The 15,729-nt window shown below is 37.9% G+C and overlaps 1 protein-coding gene across 3 annotated transcripts in view; it reads left to right on the top strand.

The window, feature by feature from the left end:
- Position 1: 1 nt before the first annotated feature.
- Positions 2-15,729, top strand: part of cald1a (caldesmon 1a) — an 87,743-nt gene continuing 72,015 nt past the window's right edge. For all 3 annotated transcript variants that reach the window (XR_015851957.1, XM_088346827.1, XM_088346824.1), the window contains exon 1: positions 2-313. Coding sequence is in view for 2 of the 3 variants with exons in the window: in XM_088346827.1 (XP_088202953.1) it covers positions 293-313 (21 nt within the window). In the remaining variant the exon portion in view is untranslated. The remainder of the gene's footprint in view (positions 314-15,729) is intronic.

The following is a 15,729-nucleotide window of genomic DNA, read 5'->3' as shown; positions in this document are numbered from 1 at the left end:
AAAGTTATTCTCAATTGGGGAACAAAACAGGAAGTAAAGTTCGACTGTTGGATATCATTTCTGTAAATTAAAAAAAAGTGACACGAAAAAAAGTATGGAATTAGTTTAAACGAGCCAAAAGTGTGTAGTTAGAAACAAATCCAGAACTGGACTTCATCTTTTTCTCCCCCCTGTTTGTGAGGGGGGCGGGGCTTAAGTTAGGTTTCTAACACCGCTGAGTGGAGAAGTCGAGCAACATCAGACTGGCCGCTTCGACTTCAGCTTCTCCTCGTCACACTCCACTCAAGAGTTTATGTCCCACTACGATTCACAGGTAAGCCTTTGCTAACTTCCCTGAGCCACGGAGTCGAACAGAACTCCGAATTTGGGTGGTCTGTTTTAGGGAAGAAGTGGGAACAAAGGGGATTTTGGTGAAGCATGTTTGGCCCGTTAACCGCTCCCTCCTTTGTGCGCTCTCCGAACTTTTTGGGGTTAGCTTTTGTTTAAGGTTGTCTGTCACGAAAGCTTTAATGTTTAAGGTTTTCACCTCCTATATGATTAAAACAAGCAATGGTATGAAGTGTTACAGGGTTTTCATTGTATTTGTTTTCATTTTTTTTTCTGTCCGAAAAGTAGAATCGTTTACGTTTTGAGCGCCAAGTACATTCGCCTGACAGGCGAAAGGTCACCGGTTCGAGACCGGGGGGAGATATTTGAAAGGGATGGGCGCCACCAGGCTGTAGTTGCCCCAAGAGACACCATAGGAAGTTTTTCCCCTCTATCCCTAGTGATTAAGGGATGGTATTGTCACACGCCGCTTGCCCGTCAATGCTGAGGTCAGGCTCATCTCTGAAGAGCGAAATGACTCTTTACACTAAAAACAATGGCGACCAAATGATGAGGTTGCTGTATCGTTCATGCAAATGGTAACCATGGAAACCAGTACTGTACTGTCAGTTTCATGTTGGGGAGCAAACCACTCCCCACAGAAACTGGAGAGGGATGGGAGCCACCAGGCTGGACTTGCCTATGGGTTAAGGGATCCTTGAACTGTGAGTAAAAACAACTTCATTAAAAAGCAATATTGATTTGAATAAGAAGCCATAAATGCTTTAGCTATCATTAAAATGCACATTTATTTTAATTAACGTGAAGCTCACCGATCCATTACACTTGTGAATTTGACCTAACTTAATGGGTTATGCAAATAACCCATCCAAAATTAGTTTTTTTTTTTTTTTTTATCATAAAAAAATAAATTTAACCCTACTGTATATATTAGTGCAATTGGAGCAGTGGAAACATGCAACGTTTTATATCTTGTGACCCATTATGGTATTTTTGTTGCCGTTAAGTGTCATTGCACTTCTTTTTATTGAATTATTGTTTAAGGTTAATGGATCTTTTGTTGGCCTGGCGACACCCATCCCTCTCCAGGACAGACTTTTTTGGGGGGTAGAGGTTTGCTTATAAACAAATGTGCCTCCTTGTAGTGTACTTAAGCAAGCATAAATACCAAAATAGCATTCAAATGTATACCTAAACAAGCATAAATACCCAAAGTATTATCAAAACATGTACCTATCAAGCCTAAACACCCATAATAGTACAACGTGTAACCTAAACAAGCATAAATGCACAAAATATTGATAAAACATTTCTTAATACCCAAATATTATTAAAAAGTGTACCTAAACAAGCATAAATACCCCCAAACAACACTGAACACCTAAAATAGTAATAAAATGTGTACCCAAGCAACCATAAATACCCCAAATATTCACAAACCATGTACCTAATAAACCCTTAATACCCAAAATATTCATAAAATGTGTACCCAACAACAATAAATGTGTGAATAATAAAGATTAAACATAATAGTGATCGAAACTAAACAATGTCAAAGCATTTACTGTACCTTTTGAGTGGACGTTCAATGACACTCATACACCATTTTGCACAAAAAAAAACCCCACAAACTTTTTTTAGGCCCAATACTGATTTGTTCGAATACACAGCCGTCTGAGTTCCGAGTTATCACTGTTAAGCAATCAATCCACAGTGTCTACTTTTTTGGTGCATGGTGTCTACTTTTTTTATGGCAATGTCCTTATACCCTGAGGCAAAATTGTAACCACCCCATACTGAACTTGAGTTGGCCTTCAAGTGTTTGATCGCAGCTTTGTCACACACTAAAATGTGTGAAATGTATGCATACGCGGATGGAGCAGGAAGGAAGGGGGCGGAGAAGGCAGGGGGGTAAGGGGGTCTTATCCCTCATGATGCTTTTGAGCTAGTAGGCGGAGAAGTGGTTGAAAATGAAAGTATCTGATGAGCGTGGAGGAGCTAATGATGCAATAATGTGATTTTAGACATTCTGGCACCTTTTAATTTGGGTACATTTGCTTGATTTTCAGATTTACTAAAACATGGAGTTGCAACAAGTATCATCAACAACACTTACATTAATTAATTACATTTTGTGTATTTTGAATACTGAATACAATTACTTTCATATATATATATATATATATATATATATATATATGGGCAGCATGGCGGCGCATGTGTGGCTCAGTTCTGAGGTTATGAAATCGAATCTTTTTGTGTGGAGTTTGCATGTTCTCCCCATGCTTGCGTGGGTTTCCTCCGGGCACTCCGGTTTCCTCCCACATTCCAAAAACATGTTTAATTGGCCGGTCCAAATTGTCCCTAGGTGTGAATGAGCGAGTGAGTTGTCTGTCTCTGTGTGCCCTGCGACTGGCTGGCAACCAGTTCAGGATGTCCCCTGCCCACTGCCCGAGGATGGCTGGGATTCCTCATTACAAGGTGCACTGGATTATAAGGGGCACCCCCTAAAATAGTCTTCAGTCATATATTTTTCTAGAAATAAGGCACACTGGACTGACTATAAGGCGCATAGCATTAAAACTACAGTAAGAGCTACCTAATTAATACTGTATAACCGTTGCACATTTTATACGCTTACGGTATATATTAATGCAATGATCGAGCAGTTGGAAAATGTCAGTGACTGATTTCAAAACATTGTATGCAAAGTTATATCTTGTGACTTTTGTTTGATTTGTATTTTTGTTGCTGCTAAGTCTTATTCCACTTAACATTGAATTATTTTTAAAGGTTCTCTTAACCACTAGGGTTGTAGGGGCACCACTTCCTGTGATGTGTCTTGGGCAAGTACAGACTGGCGGTGCCCATCCTTCACCAGGCCGTTTTTTTAAGGGGGGTAGGGATTTGCTCCCGCGCATGAAACAGATAGTACTGGTTTCCATGGATACCAGTAGCGGGAGAATTCTACTGGTCTCACTTGGACACAGCATCGTCATCATTTGGTTGTTGTTGTTTTTCCATGTAAAGCGTCATTACGCTCTTCAAAGATAATGCGGGGCAATGACAGGCAGCTACGTGTGTTACGTTGCACTATTATTTTTCATTGTACTGGTATTTTTACATAGGCCAGTCTCTAAGCAGTACATTTCAAATATTTACTTTTCTCTTTTTTCTCTATCAAGTATTTATTTTTACATGTTTACCCTGGAGTCCCATGACTTATCTCGTTGCATACAATGTTTCACAAGATCGATATCAATGACAATAAAGACAAGGGGTCCGTGACCTGACATTGCAGCACTCGTCACAAGGAAAAACCTTGACAATATCCGGTTCCCTGTACCCATTATGTTTTGCCGTATAAAGTGGCGTGCACTGCAGGATTGTGTAATTGTCGCTGTGAAGGTAATTTGCACAGGGTGATAACAAGGCTTTGTCAGTTCTTGGGCAGGGCGGCAGGATGTAGGGAACACTGCCATGCATTTCCGGAGTCTGCACTTCACAGTGTGTGTGTGTGTGGCTGAAGGCCTCTCGTTACTGTACTACCTCCTTCGTTCCGAATCACGTTCCTCCGGTGACCGCATCCGCCTCATCATTGAAATGCATTCACACGTGCAGCGCACGCATGCGAGTTAGATACCGGAGCCCCTTCTCAATGCAGCGGCATATCCAGTTGCAAAGAAAAGGAATCCAGAGTTTTTTCCCGCCACAGCAGCATCTGCCAACTAGAGTGCACTAGAACGGAAATACATTTTTAATGGACAATGTATTCTTCCCCAATCCGGTTTGTAGACACTGCAGCCAAGCATACATTGTTTCTCCTGAAGTAGGTGCCAACACTGTGATCATGGTTACTTCTAATTATGGACCCGTCAAATATTGTTAGTTCCCTATCTTCTTGCCTTTTCAACCTTTCACCTGGTTTCCATGTGGGATCTTCCTTTTGATGCCTTATAATACATTTCTAAAATTCAGATTGCTAAGTATTAAAATGCGATTTAGGGAATAGAATTTGAATTGTTTTTGTCATTGATGACAACATAGTGAACGCTATAGGAACCAGGTAACATAATTTTACTAACTTGGTCAATTTGGGAACAGATTAAACCATTAGTTGTAGTAAGAGTGCACCAATTTACCGGCCAGCCAAATTATCAGCCGAAATTTCTTAACTTTGGGTGATTGTTTATCATCCCCTTTTAGAATAATTATCTATTTGAGCCATTTCCCCTGTCATTTGTCTAAAAGGGTCAGCAATTGTCTTTTTCTGCTAAAATGATAGATTTTAAAGAAATTTACATTCCAATAATGCGAGAAAGAATTTAGAATTGTCTTTACTGTCGTTGATGGCAACGTACCGAACAGTGTTTGCAATGAGAAACTCCATGATGAACATCTAAAAATACTTGAAAGAGAAAAATAAGATAGAAAATGTTTGGACAAATAAGCAAATTTCTACCCTTAAAGGGAATTGTCTAAATTGTAAGTGCATCAGAACAATAGTGCCATGTAAAATAGTGCAATGACATTAACACCCAACATATTTCCAAAGAGACGTGAAATAAAATATATACTCATATTTCTATACGTATGCAAATTGTTTTCAGTCCAGCACGCTTGATTAGGGTGGTAATTGCCTCGGGGAAGAAACTGTGAAAATGTTCGTCTTTGTTTGGACTTAAGGACCTAAACATTCTAGGTATGACATTTATTGAATTAATGAATTTAATGATTTTTTTTATATCTGACTTTTTTCGACTGATACCAATACTCCACAGTTGAACAGTCATCAAAGGCAAATACCACACATATCTTATATGTTCTGTTCTAAAATACAACATTTTGTACATCAAAAGATATTCTCTTCCCTTTGCTCAAAAATGCTGATATTTCTTAAACAAATGCCTTTAATCCCATTTTGATGAATCATGATTTCTAATGTTTCATTTTTATTTCTTGGCTTTTAAATGGCCACCAGAGGGTAGTGTACCGATACCTTGAAAAAAGCCTGGTATCAACACCTATACAGATACTGGTATCGCTAATAGACCATTCCCTTATTTAATGGTTTTAATGTTTCATGAATGTAATTCAACTATTAAGCTCTTTTACTGTATCCCGTGGCTTTATTTTTTTGTACAACCCAACATTAAGAATTAAACTGATGTTATGGGTGTGTCAAGTGTATATGTTTTGTGTTTGTGTTGATGTATGATGGTGGAATCAAACCTCTGTCAAAATTTGTGTGAGAAATAAAAAGTTATTAAAAAAAATTAAACTGATCAATTTTGATGAACTTGTTTGCAAAAATGAAATCTTTAGGAATAATCACATATTAAATCAGAATCATGGTATTGAGGGGGTAACAATGCTCAGTCATTCATTCAATCATGTGCTTGAATAAAAAAGCCATTTGTCGATCCGAGTTAGAAAAATTTAAGTTTTAACTCCCTAGATGGGAAAGAACAGAAAATGCTTGCGATTTCTAATTGCCTGTGAACTCGCATGAGGGAATGAAACATTAGACAGTATTTAGTCAGGTCGTGGAAAATACACGCAAGAACCTTTGCAGATGTTTGTGATATAAAAGTCCTGCCATTTCAGATTTGGGACCCTGCCTTGCCCTCTGTGTTGCTTTTCGTTGCATTGCAGCCAAGCTGACATGGCACAATTCCATTGGAGAGCATCTATGTCTTTGGATGATCTGACATTTTTATTTTTTACTACATTTGCACTGGTTATTTCTGGTGAGGATATTTCTGACTCATTTTATTTCCAACTTGAATGTTTACTGGTTAAACAGTGAACACAAAATCAAAGCATGATAAATAAATTAATTTTAATTGATCTACATTCACACATGAGAAACTTCTCTGGGAATGAGCCCCGGGATACGACATTATTCCTTCTTAGGTTTGGTTCGCAAAAGGAAATAGCTGATAAATAGGTGATAAAATCTATGGTTATGCATAGCTATTGCATTGTGAATTCCTGGTACCCCAGATAAGAACATTAGAGTAAATAAATGTATAGGACGAAATTTCATAAATATGTACATGAAGGAAAAATGAAATATAATTTATCTTTGGTGTCACCTGACTTGAGCTGGTACAGTGGGGGTACAGCCAGTGAATGTTTAGGTTGGGGGGGAACGGCATCGGCGGATTCAAAATGAAACCGATTTTAAAACTTCCACTTGCGGGTATTATGCCCTTTCTTACTTATTTTTTAGTAATGAGAGGGCATGGGGGTACAGCGACGGCAAAATAAAAATGAAACTGATTTTAAAACTTCCAGCAGATCGTCAATTGGTTACAGCGATGTAATTTAGTGAGGATTATCATCCCCTTCCTTGCTGTATTTGCCCTCTTATTTTTAATAAGAGAGGGCATGGGGGGACAGCGACGGCGGATTAAAAATGAAAACTTTCACCACCTTGTCAATTGGTTACAGTGATGCAATTTAGCACCGGTAGCGATTTTTGTGCCTTCTTTGTATTTTTTTATTAGCACAAGCTCCGTATCCATGTTTATCATGATTTTGCTTTTCCCTTTATCACCAATGCAAGCCTTGGGACCTATAGCAAGTAAATGCAGTATTAAATCATTGACTCACAAAGTTTTTATGAAGCACACAAGATTCTGAAGTGAATAGAAAGAAAGGCATTGTGAACGTTAATTCCGCTAATAGGATATTGGCATTTTTATGATGCCTTGAAACAAACCAGTAGCAGACCAGTATTTTATGATGTCGGCCAATAGCAGACAGGCATCTTGGAGACATCACTTTACATACACAGAAATACTGCAAAGCTTGAACTTTGCAAGTATTTGGGCATGTGAAATAAGTTGTTTTTGATGTCTTATTAGTAGGGAAAATGCTGCACAGGGGCCCAAAAACCAGCCCATACGTGAACATGTTGTAAGAACGAGTCTCTGTATCCAGAGTGTCTTCTATGGTTTTGTTTTTGAGCGATCATCGTGTGGGCCCAGCATGGTAGACTTTTCCCCAAGCTTTGAAAAAAATCTGAAAATGCAAGAAATATCAGCAACCTTTAATTTGTGCCGTTTTTCTACTTTCAAAGCGCTATATCACTCAAAGCCAGATTGCCCAATAAGCAGCATGGCATGTCGGCATTGGTAATTGGCGTGTTGGCCCCCCATCTGCTCGGCGCCAGATGCCAAGCTCCTCCAGAACTTTGAAAGCAGTAAAACAAGGCATTTGTAATGCTATGGCATTTTTAAAAAACATTAATTTTCCACACGATTAGATGTTTTTTTTTCTTTTTTCAATTGTTTGTTGAGCTAGAGTGAGGTCAATTCTCCTTCGTGCCGCTTCTAATGCCAACTTGAATACGTTTTCGGGAGAAATTTACCCTGGTTTAGATCTATAATTACGCTACCAAGAAAGTTTTTGTTTAAATGGAAGATGATTTTCCTTATCTGAAATATTGTTATGTTATCTACTGTAAAAAGTATTTGTTTTCCTTAGGCTCTGTGTAAGTATTTTTCCTTTTTTAAAAAAAAAAAAGTGTTTTCTTTTCTCCAATAAAAAATGAAACATACCATTAAAATAAGCAACATTATCACTTCTAGTAGATGTTAGATAAATTTGCCCTTGTTAAGATTTATTTATTTTATTTTTTTCAATTTTTAATTTTTTTTTACCAGGATTGGAAAAAAAATACTTGGTGATATGTCATCTGTTAGATCATATAATTTTGCTAATTTTCTAATAAGTACAAGTTTTTAATAGTATTATTAAAAACAAATCTACACCTAAAAAATAAATATTTTTAACTTTTACAGCAAAATGAGGAAATGTATTTTAAAAGCAAAAAAATCCCATTTGACCGATGTCGGGTAATATCTCAAATTTTAATTATATTTTTTTTGTTGTGCAATTAAAAAAAATAGATTTAGAATTTTCTTGAAATTGATAGCAAAGTAGTGAACATTGTTCACAATATAAAACATGTACCATGTAATAACGACTTAACAGAAAAAAACACGATAAAAATAATGTCAAGATAATTAGTAAATAGTGCAATAACATTTAGCTGAAACACCATTCCAAAACAAGTCATATATATATATATATATATATATATATATATATATTGCTATACAGTATATAGATATATTTTTCAGGCGTGTGCTTGTTTAGGGTGGTGGTGGCCTTGGGGAAGAAAGTGTCTCTGAGCCTGATATTCCTTGTGTTAATGAAGAAACTAAATACATCTAAGTAAAATAAATGATATTAAAAAGAGCAAACATTTTCACTAGTGGAACAAGTGACTTTTCCTTTAAAGCAAAAAAAAAAGTGTCTTATTTTTTTGTTTTTTGTTTTTTTTCAACAAGACGTATTTGCAATGAATCTTGTCATCTGATAGAGCTGGCGAAGGAAATGTTTTCCTGAGCTGATTGGCCATGTTCTTTCCTTTTGCATCATCCCAGTGGGACCGCAGAAGAGCACACATCTATCAATATCTATCCTGTGTAACAAACCTTTTCTTTCTCCCCACTAGTTTTTTCTAATTCTCATACCCTTATGGGGAGTTTGACCATTTAAAATCCAGTCAAATTAACAATTTATATTTTCAATGGGGCGATAAAAAAACGTGAAGGAAATCTCTTGGGACTTGTGTGTGAAAACACATGATCAGTGATGTCATGTTTACACAGCCTGCAAAGTTAACCTCTCATGAGTCAAACAAGGAAACGAGAGCAGGAGGCTCGGGGACAGACAGGCCAGTGTTTAGGTCACTAATAGGCTTGCTGGATTTATGCTGTTAGCTTACAGTTGTTATGTGTGTGTATTTGCTTGCTGAGTGTGAATGACACATTGGACGGTCGCCACGATGCACGAGATTCGCCCAACGGCGGCGAGGACTGACATCATGCATACAAAAACAATCAGCTTGTCCTTAAATGGGTATGCACATGAAGCAGAGATCTAAATGCACTCCAGTTGTGTACTTTGGAGGAATATCAAAAATTTACATTTGGATTTTGCGCTTTAATGCTTTAATGACAGATTTTGAAACGTTATGTTTTCTTAAACATTCAGGAAGAGCCTATTACTGCAATTAGCATGGTAAAAAGGTGACTGGGTGTTTATTCTATTGGCTCATTGCCATGCCACAAGAGATCCTAGTCTTTGTTTACTAGAGAACAATGATTGAAACTGAATAGTTTCGACCTCATGCTCAGCAAAGCTGCATTCCAATGACTGTTTGAATAATGTCTCAGCCATATAATTATCAGTCCTGTGTAGCCATGTTTATGTGGATAAAATGTATTAAATCCAATCTTTAATATGTTTAAGATTATGATTGTGTTTTCATGGATACTAAACCATTGATGTGATACTGACTGTCCATGTTTCACATTTTAGACTGCAATATATTATTTGAAGAAGCACATATTGACAATGATGTGCACTAGTAGACAAGTGACCCTCTCTCAAAATTTCTCAGTATCTTTTTTTCTTCAATTCAATGACAGATTTACTCAGACCTTTTTACAAAGTTGCACCATTATACCCTGTTCTGAATTACTACATTTTGTACATCAAAAGAAAACATCGAGAGAAAAAAGCTAGTGATCTAAAATTTTTACAGGGTTGTGTAAGAAGAGCTAATGTTCAAAAACGCACCATGCTGTTCTTTTTGAAAGTTTGCAGCTGGAAGAAATTTTTCTAGCATTGACTCGGGATTGCAATTCATAATCTGTTGTAAACGTGATGTGTAATATTTTGAAATACTAGTTAAAAATCAAATTGCATTCAATATGTGTGCATATTTAAATTTTTACTTATATTAGAAGTGAATGCGCTTATCCACAACGCCGTTTTTCCCCTCTCAGAGCAAAATGTCTTGGCATGCCACTGTTGATTTTTCCTGAAATGGTAGAAGGGCCATTCTACTATGAATATTTGCTCAATTTTATGCTAAATTCTTTAGAATATAAATTGATATGAACTCTAATCTTTTTTTGAATGCTTCTGGTCCATTGGAATACAAATTAAACCACTGGCATTTGGAAAGCAGATGAGCTTGGGTAAGTCAAAATATTCCAAACAGGAAGGAGGAACATTTTATTTCGATCAGGCAAATAATGTAGATTATGTTCAATTATTAATAAGTACATCTGATTGAAAAAGTGAAGGTGTGTGTTAATTGGAGATTGGCAAATATCAAAATTTACTTGATTCACTTTTTTTAAAGCTGATCAGTGATGGGCCGCCAAATTGTGACGGTTGCACCCCTAGTTAGACACCTACAATATTTATTGGACATTGGCCTTTTAAATTTGGGATTGATGCTGATCCAGATACTCAACGCTCAGATAAGATCTTGTGGTTTTTGACGATTAATTTGCTTGTCTATTGCGTCACTTGTATTTTGTCTCTATGCATTCAATTTTCGTGTCTGCCAAGGGCAGATGGAGAGCAAAATTACGACTTTGAAAAACCATTTTAATCAAACGGCGGTGTGCAGAGTTTGGCATAGGTGATCTCTTTACCTCATTAGAGTCCTGCCAGTGGTGATTGCAAGAAACACTCAGTCAGGTTTTATTGAAAAAAACCAAGCCCTGGAGCGGAGGGGCTTTACTGTAATCGGGCAGCTCTATAGCCATCGAGGTGACAGCCAAATGGTACTTATTAAACGGAGGGCTGATTCATATGATCTGCCCCGCTGCAGTTGAACCTCCTTGTCAGCTCACCGTTGGGCTTTAATGCTTCTGTCCACTCCTATTTTCAACAAGCGAGAAGCAATGCGCGACAGCTGTTCAAACACGACCCGAAAAAAGATGAATTCCGCAATACAATACAGATCCCGTCCCTCATCTGGAGCGTCTTTTCACAGTGTGAACTAGAGGAGAAACTGCTGACGAGGTCACGACGTATTTACCAGGTCTGGACATCTTGTACACAAATTGGGGATGATGTCTTAACAGGGGAGCAGCAAGGATTAATTAGCCAGCGCATTCCCACTAATGGCTCCTTCCCTTCAGATTAAAGATGGCACATGTCACGCAAAAGAGACTTAAAGACATGAGCATGTTGAAGTCCAGACAAGATGTCTACTACCTTCTCCCAAGTCGATTTGTCTTATGACGCTCCCTATTCCCTAAAAAAATCAAGTTCAAGCAATACTTTATAGGTCTGTCAATAATACTTCTATTTACCTTTAAAGTGTATTTTGACGTCTATGTCTGTCAATCGTAGTGAATAAGATGGAGGAAGACACTGTTGTAAAAAAATGTTGGAAAATTTGGTAGAAAATTTAGCTTTTTTTAAATGTATCTTTTCTTGTTCGAAAATATTTGTACTTGTTTTTTCCCCGCAAAAAAAGATACATAAAATAAGCAAATTTGTATTAAGTATAGTTTTCCCCATAAACATGACTTGACTTAATATGTGTAGAAAATGTTATTTAAAATGGGCAAAAATATCTCGTATTTGCCAAATACGATATTCTTGTTTAATTTAAGGATACATTTTCTGTTGTTGGTTAAATAAGATTGGAATGTTTAAAATAAGAAAATATTGCAAAACCGTCTGCCAATGGTGTAAGAATGTATTGTTGTAATTATTGGTAAGTGTAAGCATGTTTTAATAATAAATAATCTTAAGTAATTTCAACATCATATTTAATTGTTTAAAAAAACGTACCCCAAAATTCAGAGAATTCCCGGGCATAAGTCGAAAGTGTTGTTTTCTACTTAAAATTATTTTTCCACAGTAGCTGAAATAATACACCTCTACTTACCTTAGATTTAATAACAAGCAAAAATAGATGCTCATAGTTCTTTGGGTGATGCAGCCTCGATTTACAAAACTAAAATAAATAGATTCCTGAAATTAAAACATCAGATTTTTAAAAAATATTGGCACTGCAAATCTTCATTTTTATGAAAAACCCTCATTAGCATACTGTTGTTTCGTGGGTTCGACTTTTGAGCTCTGGTTCATTGGATTGCGCGTTGAAGAGGGCACAACGACAATGTGTACATTCATGGGAAATTTGTGCCAGACGTCAAAAGTAACTTGACGTAAAAAAAATAAAGAACCAATGCACTTAGAATCGCCACTGAGCATGCTATGCCTATGACCCATTATTTTTTGATTTCCCCCTTCGCCACTCTGCCCCTTGACTGCCATCTGGGAGAGCGGCCTTTTAGGACAAGTTGGACATAATAATGACTGGTAATGAATGTGCACCAGCCAAGCCAAACTGGGCATCGAGCCTCCAGATTTGCTTCTCACAAATTCATAGTAAAGAGACCCCTCGGTACTACGTGCTCCTGTCATCACTGGTTTACTCCTTTTGAGGAATTTGAATTGAATTTATTTTTTTCCTTATCGTCATTGATATCAACGTATCGTGCATTGTGTTCTGATAGAATGCAGACACCTGGGGCAGATTAGGGAAGGCGCTGTGTGTTGGGTGGGTGTGACAGTCTGGGCGACTTTGTTGGGCAGGTCACTAGTGAATGCTGTCAGTCAAACAGCTGTGGGCAACCTCAGTTACATCTCCGGATCAAAACCAATTGATAAGGAAGGTGGCCACAAGCTTTTAGCAGCTTATTTAACTGAAATTCATCAATTCAATTGTACTCTGAGGAAAGTCAGAACAGCGCAAGAAAATGGGGATCATCATCTGGTGTTATGTGTACTGATATCAGGTTCCAGAAGCGACTGTGGCGGTGGCGGGGAGAAGGCGAGTGGTGCTGCTCCTCGTCAGGCCTAATGCTACAGTTAAGCTAACAACTCCCCTCCATAGGCTCCACAGCGGACCCTGTATCTTGCCACACCAGCCATTTTCATTAGCCATGAAACGGATGATCTGAAGTTATAACTCGCACCAAACCGCTACATTCGGCAAAGATATCTAGCTCAATTCAAGGCCACCCAATGTTAGCATGCAGCTAGCCGGCCGCCCTCTAAATTGCTTCCCTACACTGATAGAAGTCCTCCAATTTATTTTGTATAATGACAACAAAGCCATTCATTCAACTGCAAGTATGTGTTTTGTGTCCTTTGTATATCTATATTATTTCTTCAGTTGTATACTCCCAGTCGCCCCCGCTTAGAGCAATGGTCGACCAGGGATAAAAGATCACAGCTGCACTCGTGCTGATTATTTTTGGTGGATAAGAAATAAAAGCCTCCACGCATGACACAAATTTGCACCGTTGGCCCATGCTATCAGGAATAGTTGATAGGGAATAAAGAATCATAACTAAAACAATGAAGGTCATTTTAGGTGGGCGACAATGGTATTCCTCAGTGACCGAACCGAAAAAGAAATTACTCTCCTGTCCCCTACTCTCAGCATTAGTCAATTGGGGATATGTGATCGCGGCTATAACCGTATATTTCATTTTAGGCATAAATACAGCAATGACTGCTTTGCACAGCAAAAGTGCCTTCTGCTTGCAGCAATACACCATCGGGGATACCCATTTAAGTGTAGCTGCATGAGTTCCGTCCACTATTTATTTGGTGGACAGAATGTCAAAATAGTGCTGCCAGGCCCAACAAAAACGGGCTCCTCCGGCCCATACCGCGCTATCTGCGATAAGGGATAATGGATAGAAGAATATGTCTCGACCCACAATGCACTGAGTCTACTAAGTACAGGTTATAGTAGTGACGGGTTGCATTTTGTTGAACATATCGGCAATATCCTGGTCTTAATATAACGATTACACTGATCAAATTTAGATTGGCTGACAAAGAGCCTTTTTAAACACCAAAGATCTATTTTTAGCTAGGTTGTCAATAAATGATCAGTGCTTTGTTGCTAAAAGACTTGGAACAAAAAAGCTTGCCAGGGGGACAACTTTATTTGGGGATTTTATTCCCATTTAGCACAGCTGCTTCGTAATGCAAAGCTCACTTCCGGTAATGCCATCAGCTAAAAAAGATGCCTCCAACAACCTCAGCGCAGAGAGCGGCCTTCGAAGAGAGTCATTCAATTATTTACAATTTCATGGCTGTCTGAGAAACGTGTTAGTCCCAATAAATTTTGGAACTAGGCGGCTTAAAAGCCGCACATATATTAACCTCTAAAGCGGAATTTTATCTTTAATTTTAATGGTAAATACCAGATCATGCCAATGGAATTCTAAGATGATTGGGTATCCCATGGTCTTAATAGGTTGCAGTCTAAAATTAGATTGCCTTGGCGTTGTCGCCTCGCTCATTTGTGCAATCGTGTGTCTCTGGCTAAGAAAATGATGTCCGAAGGAAACAAAACACAGATACACTGAATGGAATTTCACTCTTAAATGGGAACGAGGCTAAGATATGAGGCTGTCGAGTCCTTGCACTGCTGGTCACTTGGTCCACAAAACTTTTCGGAACATTGAACACACCTGCAGTATAGAGTAACGTTTGAATAATGAGACTAGATGCAAAGGGAACCCTTATTGTTTTGGCTACCCGCCATTCTAATCACAAGCTGTACAGGCGTGCACAAAAGATGCTGTCGAGCTAATAAACCTTCGCCCAGAAAGGAATCTTAGCTATGGCACCACCGGAATGTGTTTTCCAGATCAATGAGCGAGTTCTCTTCTCTGGCTGAGATAAAACGGACATGGAGTCTCAAAAAAGGTGTGTCACTTGTAATACACAAGTTTGAGACTGCTTTGCTTGGGACGTTGTGGGAATTTTCTACCGATTCGTGCAGAATTCCATTCGAAAAGCGTCACTTTTCTGAGCATGTTCCTTTTGCCACCAATGTGTCGCTTTTGGTTTTAGTGACTTAGCATTTGAGTCATGTCGCTCAACGCAATTTGCTGCAAAAATAAAGTATTAACCCGTTGGTAGAGGATTTGACTTTCATTAAAGCTGAATTTTCTTTCTTAATTCAAGACATTTTTCCTACCGTATTGTTTTAGATTATAAGTCAATTTTTGTCATAGTTTAGCCGAAACTACTTATTTTTACACTAAACTGCGAGAGGGCTCTAGGTCTGTGTTAATTATTTTACTTTTTGGGGGGGAAATGTAATAAAAAAAGTAAAGCACAGAGCATTTGCAGGGGCACCTTTTTTTAATTTTAAATTGCCTTTCAAGATGACATGTACCTTCTTGGTGTTGGATTTTATAAAAAAAAAAAAAACGAAACTCATAATCCAATGTGACTCATATTCGTTCCTTCCTATGCATTTTTTGGCTGCTGTGACATCTAAAAATACATTAGTTCTGCAGGCAATATGAGAAAATGTACACTTCTCACCTCAAGGATGGTAGATCATCTTGCTAGTTTTGAGATTTATTTCAGAACAACAATTTGTAAAATGAGAAAAAAATATCTGCTAGGTAGGGTTTTTCTTACTTTTAGGATGACTTGTATTTTCTCCCAGGATTTTTTATTAAAAAGATA

This window comes from Urocampus carinirostris, chromosome 11 (assembly GCF_059441175.1).
Source record: "Urocampus carinirostris isolate Australia breed hairy pipefish chromosome 11, RoL_Ucar_1.0, whole genome shotgun sequence".
NCBI lineage: Eukaryota > Metazoa > Chordata > Actinopteri > Syngnathiformes > Syngnathidae > Urocampus > Urocampus carinirostris.
Note: the sequence above shows the minus strand (reverse complement) of the source record. Positions and strands in the feature narration are given on the sequence as shown.